The sequence below is a fragment of the Gymnodraco acuticeps genome, unplaced genomic scaffold (assembly GCF_902827175.1).
Source record: "Gymnodraco acuticeps unplaced genomic scaffold, fGymAcu1.1, whole genome shotgun sequence".
NCBI lineage: Eukaryota > Metazoa > Chordata > Actinopteri > Perciformes > Bathydraconidae > Gymnodraco > Gymnodraco acuticeps.
The window spans coordinates 1,986,245-1,995,961 of record NW_022989949.1 but is presented as its reverse complement, the minus strand read 5'-3'; the positions used below and the strand labels follow the sequence as shown (position 1 = coordinate 1,995,961).

Here is a 9,717-nt window from a genome sequence, read left to right as displayed (position 1 = left end):
CACCCCTGACCGACACCATAACGGTGTGCCTCTGTCAACTTTCCATTTCATGTGTTCCTCTCGACCGTAGACGTGATCTCACCAGGATTTGCCTTTTTTTACTACGTTACACTATTCTAAGAGTTTGTTTGAATGTACTTTTGCCCTTAAGAGGATCCAGGGAGTTGACTTTCTTCCAGAGGGAATAGACGCTCAGACAACATGACTTCTACACGGGAGCTCTACGCCTTTTTAACATTCACCGCCATGATGATGGTATACCACTGTAAAGCAGGTAAACTCACCTATTACCTGCCATTCACTAGAATAATTTTGTTTTAGCTTTTATAAAGGTGTAATCAACACCGCTGGTATGTAGCCTATACGTCTATCAAGTATGCTCTAACGAAGCAAATGTAACCCTTTTGACATCACAGTAAATACATTATGGATTTATTGTCCATTTCAGACAAGAAATTAAAAAACAACTGTCTGATTTATGATCAGTATTAAAGACAGATTAACCCTGTAATTTCTCCCTCCCATTTGTGTACTATTTAGCCAACTGTAGCTACTTGGCTTTTGTTATATCATTTATTAATTCAACATTTTCATTTTAGGGGTTTCTTTGGAGAAATTACCCCATTATTCATTGTGTTATTAAAAGAGATTGTTTAATTGAAAAGTACTAAGCATGGGAGACAAGTAGGTATTGTTAACCTGAGACCATGCACAAATAATATTTAAAAGTCACAATCAAGCATTTTTTTTGTTGAGTTTGGATCAAATATATAAATCTGGATGTCTCACTTGTTGCGTATGGAGGACGGAACATGACTTAAGTATAAATAAATAAATGTATGAAGAAATACAGGAATAAATAAATAAATACGTAAATTAATAAATAAATACAGGAATAAATAAATACAGGAATAAATAAATGACGAAATAAATACAGAAATAAATAAATGTTGAAATGAATACACAAATAAATAAATAAAAGAATAAATGCATACATAAATGCATAAATAAATATGGAAATAAATACATCAATGTATAAATAAATAAATAAAAGTCGAAAATAAAACAGAACACACGTTATTATATATCTTTCATTTATTTCTACATTTACGCAACATACATTTATTTATTTATGTATTTATGTGTCCGTATGCTAATGAGGTGGGCGGTCCTAACCTCAGTCTGAAGCAGGATTGGTTACAGGAGTGTGTGATCATTTCTGGCAGAGGGCTCTACTACTAACGCCTGGATAACCGCGCTGATTCGAATGCAGGAGCTTTACTGTTTAGCCCTTATCTTTATACATCCATGGTTTATCCACAGTTGTAAGGTTTATTTATGGATATTGATTTAAGAGCCATTGGAGATCATTTACGATCATTAGCGGACCATTTAGAGAACGGAGAACCAAAAGATTATGTCCAGTTTCGTGTGGAACGATGTATAGAGGACTTGGCTCAGCTCGACATGATGTGACTTGCCACAAATCTATTGCTTCTGCCTGGCTCCAACAATTGGCGAATCCTGCTTCAGACTGAGGTTAGGACCGCCCACCTCATTAGCATACGGACACATAAATACATAAATAAATAAATGTATGTCGCGTAAATGTAGAAATAAATGAAAGATATATAATAATAACGTGTGTTCTGTTTTATTTTCGACATTTATTTATTTATACATTGATGTATTTATTTCCATATTTATTTATGCATTTATTCTTTTATTTATTTATTTGTGTATTCATTTCAACATTTATTTATTTCTGTATTTATTTCGTCATTTATTTATTCCTGTATTTATTTATTTATTTACGTATTTATTTATTTATTCCTGTATTTATGTACGTAATTTATTTATTCCTGTATTTCTTCATACATTTATTTATTTATACTTAAGTCATGTTCCGTCCTCCATAGTTGCGTCAGTTCTTGTTTAGATGTGGTTGCGCCTCATTTTGCAATTACGGGTTCCCAACTGAGCTCTGCGGGGAAACGACAAACCAAGCGGATGCAGGACATTACAAACATGTAATGGAATATTTCATATAAAAAATACAATGGTTTCTACAATCGTTTTGCACTACCATTTTAAATAAATCTTTAGAAAAGTATAGTGCCTGTCATTTCAATCAACATTGGGAATGTTATGACATTAAATCTCAGCTAATCTTCAGGTTTGCTAAAAGATCTCAAGCATAATTTTAGAAGGATACATTCCTACTCTGTCTCTATATCCATAAAACATATTCAGGCCTACTGTAATTTGAAGAAAATATGGAGGTCCAATATGAGGTACAATTGGTGTCAAAGGTCATTGAGTTACCAAGGGATTTTATTTCCCAAAATGTGCTATAATCAGAGTTTTTAGTTGATCAAAGCTAATTGCAATCTTCCAGGAATAACCTAAGGACCTTTGGGACTTAGAGAAAAACGATGAAGGAAGTGTTTCTGTGAAAACTAGAGTGACATCATCAAAGCAATCAACGTGATTGTTGAATACACGTGCAACTGAAATATGCATCATGGTAATGGCTAATGAGAGCCTGGTGTGATTATTCTACCTAAGTGTAATTGATTAACCATTTTTCAAGTCATACCCCGCTTTTATTTTTTTGTTCTGGCCCTACAGATTTCCCTCCTCCACCAACAGGGCTGACTTTTAAATGGCTGGACCCGTTTGCTGTCAACGTGTCCTGGCAGGATCCCAGCGGCCTGCAGGACAGCAAGGTCATGTACAAAATCCGCCTGAAAGGGTTTGAACATGTAAGTATTGGGAAAAGTACTCAGTCTTGTATTTAAGTAAAAGTAGAAATACCAGGATGTAGGAATACTCTGTTACAAGTAAAAAGTCCTGCAAATACTCAAGTAAAAGTAGAAAAGTACCAAAAGTAAAAGTAGTCATTGTGCAGATTGGTTCATTTCATTTTATAATTATTGATCATTAGTGTTATCAAAGCTGGTAAAGGTGCAGCTAGTTTGAATGACTTTGTATACTGCAAGGTAGCTTGTGAATTTACTCAAAATATCTCAATGAATGACTGCTGCCTGAAGGAATATAAAACACAGATCATATATAAACCAAAACAAAATGGCTTTGAGTATTAGGTCTAACATGGAAGAAGCACTCTTGTAATAGTTCATCACAGTGAAATTAATTTGATTTGTATCATCCTACAAAGGTAACAAGTAACACATGTTTTCAAATGAATTTAGTGGAGTTTAAAAGTACAATATGTTAGGAGTAGATTAAAGTAGAAGTATCAAGTAGCATACAATTGAAAGGGTAAAGTACAAGTACCTCAAAAATACTTCAGTAAAGTTACTGCTCACACTGAACACAGCCCCACTTTACACAGAATTTTAAAAACAATACAGTAACTGAAAACATGTAAAGACAAATATGTAGAGATAAAAAGCAATATCTCAATCTACATTGTTTATTCAAGTGTGTTTCAATATGTGTTGGCATCATCGTCATCAAAGCCTCTTGTTTTTTCTCCAGCCTTTTAATTGCAGAACCAAAAAATATTTAAAAGTCAGCTCTCTCACAGAACAGATTGGTTCTGATCCTTGGACGTACCAAGTGTGGACCGTTGTTGGCAACTGTAAGAGTACAAATGAGAGCAACAAAGTGGACATTACCATTAATTCCCCAAAGACCCAAGGTAAGAAGCAGAGATCTACAGTATAATTACAGAAATACATAAAATGGTCCTCTACATTATAATGCTTAAATCTCATGTTCGATTGCATGTATTTGACACCTTTTTTTTTCTTCAAATGCTCAGTTAAATTAAAGGACACAAAATGCATCATCTACACAGAGGGAATGAACTGTTCCTGGAACTCAACACATCAGCCTTTTAACCTCTCCTATAGGTAAATACTCCAAATATGTGCAGTAAATATTTAGTGAAGGTTGTTAACATTTTGGAGGGACAGAGATTAGGTGGATGTGAAAACCAGGTGCAAAAGTCTGAGGGCCTCTAGTGGACAGGTAGAGAACGGTAATGGCAGAAAACAAACATTATGCCATGTTGGTTAGTATCTTAACTCAAGTCAATTGTGCAGAAACACTGTGTATCCCCTCATATATTTGTTTAAAGAGGACATATTACTCTAATTTTAAGTTCATACTTGTATTTGGTGATTCTTATAGAAAATCTTCACATGCGTTTATGTCCAAAAAACTATTTATTTATCTCAACCTGTCTGTCTGAATATAACCGTATTCAACCTTTGTTTTAAACGCTCTGTTTTAGCGCCTGTCCCTTTAAGATCTGCAGTGTGCATTTCTCTGTCGATTTTTTGATAACTTAACAGTATATTAAAAGCTCCTAGATTTGCTTTATATATTTTCTTAAATACGAAAAAACTCTGAAATCTTGCTTTTTACCAAAGAGGTCCCATACTGTAAAGCAATAAGCTATTCAGCCTCCAAGAAAACACACAGAAAGTCAGTAAAAACTAAGATTTAGAGCCAGGACATCTGCCGCATGAGTTCAAGAGGAAAGCCTACGTGTGGCAATGATTTTCATTCCTCATTCAGGATGTTATTATTAGTTTATTTATATTCAGCAAGCCATTCTCACTTTACGTAATGAACCACAGTTCATTAGTGAGCTTTATTAGCCCCTAGTGGCGACTGAAGGTATTGCAGAAACATCAGCTCTAGCCTTCCCTTCTCCCTATTTCTCTCACCACCTGCCCATTCTGTTTTTACAGGACTTGTCCTGAGGAAACTTTAAAACCTTTAAGAACGTGTGATCGGCCTTACAGCAGTGCCGAAAGGAGTGGGTGTTATCTGAAAGACGATGAATTCAAAGAAAGAAAAGTTGACGTATGCATTCACGTGGAAACTGAAGCTGGATGGAGCACCTTTAAACCTCGTTTTGGTTTGTGTTACCTTCATTTTGTCATTCAAATACTTATTTAACACAATGATTGAATCTTGTTTGTTGCCAAGTGAAGGTGAAAATGATACATGTTTTTGTCCTCAGTGGTACCTTCACCTAAACTGATCATCAAAGAAGAAAAAGATGATCTAAGATTAGAGGGGGAACATCAATCGATCAGAAATTGTAAATGGAATTTCACAGTCTGCTACACCCGATGCAATAAGCCTGAAGTAAAAAGTCTTGATTATCTTAATAATTTTAAGTCATATAAGTTTTCTATACAATACAGTTCACCACTGTTTTTTTTTGCTTACTTTTTTAAGGTATGCATTTCGAAAGTAGGACCCTCGGAAATTCGCTACGATAAAGACTGCCTTTACGAGTTCCGATCTAGAACTGAATCACGCCATTGCGATTTAGCCAGCGATTTTAGCGATGTTGTAAAATATGGTAAGTGTCATCACACTTAGAAAAAAAGAATTTACTAAAATATTATACTCCAGTAAATACTAACATGGTTGTCATTGGATCCCTTAATTTGCAACATGTTATGCCCTACAGTTTATTCTTAAAAAGGCACATTAGTAATTATTCAGAAAAACATTGAATTTGTCCATGATGACATTTATGATTGCTGGCTAATGTGTGTATATCAAAAATAAGCAGTTTATACTCATCAGTTGTTCCCTATCATGTTCATATCTATGTTTTTGTTTGACACATGCTCTGTCTGCTTTTAATATTTAATTAGACCTCAAATGTGTTAAAAGTTGAAGAAAATGTGTCTCTTCTTCATCACAGGTTCTAACAAGCCTCCTGACCAGACACTGATGGTGGTCGCCATCGTCGTCCCCATCATTCTGTCCGTCTGCATCATTCTGTCCTGCTACTGCGTCAGGAAGTATGTTTTAGTAACAGAGAAGTGATTCTGGGTAGCTCAAACGGCTTTGTGGCTCCTTCCAGAATTGGAGGACATTTAGACGTCAAAACTTTAAAAAAATGAATCCGATGTTTTATTTTTTGTTTTCCAACAGTGCTCAATGGTGGGTTAGAATCGAATAGAAATCACAATTTTAAATGTCTATTAACCTCTTGATCTAACTATAATTTAAACGCAGTTATGGTCCTTTTGAGTCTAGACTGAAAACATAAGAAAAATAAAAGAGAGGACATCAACAAAATAATAGCAAATAAAGTCAATTAAAATGTCTGTTTCAAATGTTATATTTGAAGTTGGCCACCAAGGAGGGACCAGAGAAAAATGCCATTTTAGGGGGGCTCGAGAGCTTTTGATATTTTAAATAATATTTTGAAACCACTTTTCCTACAACTTTATTCACATTTTGTCTAAGGACAAGTATGTTTAACACAACAAGTGCATGTTTTGGCCAGGGACTATTTGAAATTGCGTAGCTGGGACAGAAAATGTCATCCAATTTTGGAATGAACCGTATACTGAATTTATCAATCGATTTCAAAAGCAGTTGTAAGCATACAGCTGTTCAGTTGTTTAGATCTGCAACTTTGAGATCATGCCACTGAGATCTTGCCACACCTCGTATAAAGGCTGATTTGGTGCATTTGAGGCATAAGGCCTTGCCACAGCAGCGCTTCAATCAGTGAGAGTGTGTGGGTGGAAAATAGATGATTAACCCGCCTCACCCTTAGGCACAGATAGTATAGGAGCTACAATGAAAACAAATCATAGGAGAGGAATGCTTATTGCCCCAAGTCAGTGAGGGTTTGTAGCTTTAAGACAGGAGTGGGGAATCTGCGGCCCCCGGGCCGTATACGGCCCGCGAGACAATTTGGTACGGCCCTCGAGGTCATTTATAAACACACGCAAAAAAGAAAAAAATTAAAGAAATCTAGACCGCAAAAAAATTAAACAAGCGAGTGCCTGTTTTTCCTGGCCAAGGTCGGGATCCTTGAACACAACACAAGCCTAACGTGTCATCACGTGGTATATGTCTCGTCTGACAGGGGTTCAGTTCTGACTGAGAGCACCAGAACGCCGCTCCGCTCCTGCACTTCCAAAAATTGCAGTACCCATAAGGAGCCGTATACATGCCGCAGTTTTTGCGTGGCTGTGTCTTTAGTTGTAAGCCCAGTGGCGATCTGCTCATCTGTCATACTGATCATACAGTCAATAACTTTGTTGTTATTAGCATCTGGTTAGCTAGATATGCTAACAAATATAAGAAGCTTTTTCTACAACCAGTGAGGTAAAGGCACATCTTTATATGATCATTAAAGTTATACAAAAATAAGAGAATAAAGCAAACAGGTATAAAATACCATATGACGGTAACAAAAAGTTGTTATTAATAAACAAGAATACAGTTTGAAAGGAGAGTGATTTGTAAAATATCCATAAAGAATAATAAATCTGCTTACAGTTCTGTTTCATCTGGGTGTTGAGAGATGTTTCCATAGATCTAACGTTGCTCTCAAAGTGCAAAAATCTTTGGAAACTAAATACATTTGCACACATCTTGTGTCCATATCTTTCTGTTTTGGTGGTCATGCCACAACCGTGCACGTGAATGCATGTGCGAGTCATGGTAAAATATCTGGATTAAGAGGTTGCTTTTTCTTTGCACAGCATGAAAGAAAGGTGAAATGAATGGGCTGTGATTTTAGTATTTTTAAGCAGAGGTCAATCATTTGTACGGCCCTCGGAGGATGTTGAAAACATTGAAATGGCCCTTGAGAGGAAAAAGGTTCCCCACCCCTGCTTTAAGAGAAGATAAACTCTATAATCCAGAATGCATTTCCTCCTACCTGTAGTGCTTTGTTTCACCATTATACACACATGATCATACATTTGTCTACTATTTGGAATCAGTACACAGTCCATGCAAATAAAGAAAACATGACAGAAAAGAAGAATACAAATGGAGATAAATAAATGTGAGAACTAAAAAATATGTATAAAAAAAGGGTTGGAAAGTTAGGACAGTGGAAATGAAATCAATTAAAATAGTTTGAGTTTGAGTTTTTGGTCTGCCTTCTTTCCATAATATAACTCGATGACGTGTGGTGCTCAAAGCCCCAAAAATAATTCTCGAGAAACTCAACAGCAATGTCTTTCTCCAGAAATCACGCCCTTCACACTTCGGATAATCCACCGCAAGTAGTTTTAGTGCCCATGGAACTGCAACAAGTAATCTATAACCGGTTTATCATTTCTGGAAAGCAACATTGAAGTGGAGTTTTCAAATGTATATTTGGGGTGAACTGTTCCTTTAAAAATCCCCTGCAGACATGTTTACCAAATATCTTAATACCTTTGAATAATATCCTGCATGTGATGCGTTTTTTCCACCAATAAGAACAATATGTGTTTGAATATTGTAATAAATAATGTTATGTTTGCCTGTTAAATATGAAACATTGGTGGTGACAACATTGTATGCTGGCTGTTAATCTGTGTCATTGTGTGTGTTTGTAGGCACAGCTCCATTTTGTGCCCCATCATACCAGACCCTTCCGCAATATTCAAGGAAATGATGATACATGGGAACAAAGATCATAAGGTATTTTTTCGAGGAAAGAAAACAAATGTGTGTATGGTGTGCTCCCAAAAATATGAATTTAACACTGTTTTGTTTTTTTCAGACGACAGGGAATTTGTACACGCCGGTACCAGAACCTATTGAATCCTGTAAAGTTACCGTGGTAGCTGAAAACAGTGACCTATTGTATAGAGCAAATCTCCTGACGTGAACACGCACAGTAGAATGCCCGCAGTGAAGCTGGACTTCCACTCAGGGCCAACTCATCAGGAACATTGACTGAGTAGCTCAAAAACTGGCTGAAACGCTGTAATCCACTGACCTCTAGTGGTGTAAAGTTTCAAGTCAAGCTGTTTTTGCATCTTCACAGACCTGTCTGACTGCAGCTCAGGGAAGAACTTCACCTTTCATGAAGTCGTGGAAAAACCAGATTTTCAGCTGCTATTACGTAAAGGTAGTGTTGATGTACACTGCTGAGTCCTCCCCTTCACAGGACATTGGCTCTTAAAATGAAAAAGCGGATCCTAACTATGGAGGAAGACGAGAGTAGTACGAGAAGCGGGTGGCCCTATGGATTTCTACTGTACTAAATGTCTTGGCACAGGATGTAGGACTCAAATGCCAGTATGACAGCAAGACAGTGGGAAAGGAAGCAATAACTTAAATTAAAAGCACATACTGATCCCTAATTGTTTTTACGACAATCGCTTGGAATTCCAACCTGTGGGGTTAAGCGTATAATCACAGCTTTAAACCATTTCTGGAAAGAGGACAATACCAGAGAACTGTGAAGGCATGAGGGCAAAAAACTGACAACTTAGCTTTCAGTCAGTCTGTTGATTCTGTGTTTTCTGTCTGCTTGCTCACAGAATCACCCACATCCAAAATGCCATATCAAAGTCACACTCCCTTCCTTCCTTAAAAAGCAGAAATGTGTTCTTTCTTTGTTCTCTTGTCGCTTTGGTACGCAAACATTATCTGTTGAGTGATTGCTTATTTTCACAGCTTAGAGATAATAAAGAAAGAGACATTGAAAGTATAATGTGTTGCTCGGTCGTGATTGCGTGCTGTCTTAGCATTCTTTAGAAGCAAGGATACTTTGACTTGTCACAACTTGCACACATTTTCATTGGATCTGTTAGTCAGTGGGCAAGTCCCAGTTTCTAGGTTATTTTTAAAACATGCGCTATATCAAGGATGATACTTTATGGATTACAAAACTATGAATAAGAATAACAGCTTCTGTGTTGCATCCAGTCATTTCATATCGTCCCACTCCTGGTTTTATTAAATTAAATA

At 36.5% G+C, this 9,717-nt stretch overlaps 1 protein-coding gene across 1 annotated transcript; it reads left to right on the top strand.

The window, feature by feature from the left end:
- Positions 1–9,656, top strand: LOC117542764 (interleukin-13 receptor subunit alpha-1-like). The gene is made up of 10 exons (XM_034210610.1): positions 1–274; positions 2,632–2,765; positions 3,505–3,667; positions 3,791–3,881; positions 4,728–4,897; positions 5,003–5,130; positions 5,224–5,350; positions 5,702–5,801; positions 8,355–8,439; positions 8,522–9,656. The coding sequence occupies exons 1-10, from the start codon at positions 202–204 to the stop codon at positions 8,627–8,629; spliced, it is 1,179 nt and encodes a 392-aa protein (XP_034066501.1). The 5' UTR covers positions 1–201; the 3' UTR covers positions 8,630–9,656.
- Positions 9,657–9,717: the final 61 nt, after the last annotated feature.

Excerpts from the sequence above, each read along its gene's own strand:
- LOC117542764 (XM_034210610.1), top strand. The coding sequence starts at position 202 with ATGACTTCTACACGGGAGCTCTACGCCTTTTTAACATTCACCGCCATG. Across the intron at positions 2,766-3,504 it reads GCCTGAAAGGGTTTGAACAT|CCTTTTAATTGCAGAACCAA; the intron begins GTAAGTATTGGG and ends TTTTTTCTCCAG. Across the intron at positions 5,802-8,354 it reads TCCTGCTACTGCGTCAGGAA|GCACAGCTCCATTTTGTGCC; the intron begins GTATGTTTTAGT and ends GTGTGTTTGTAG.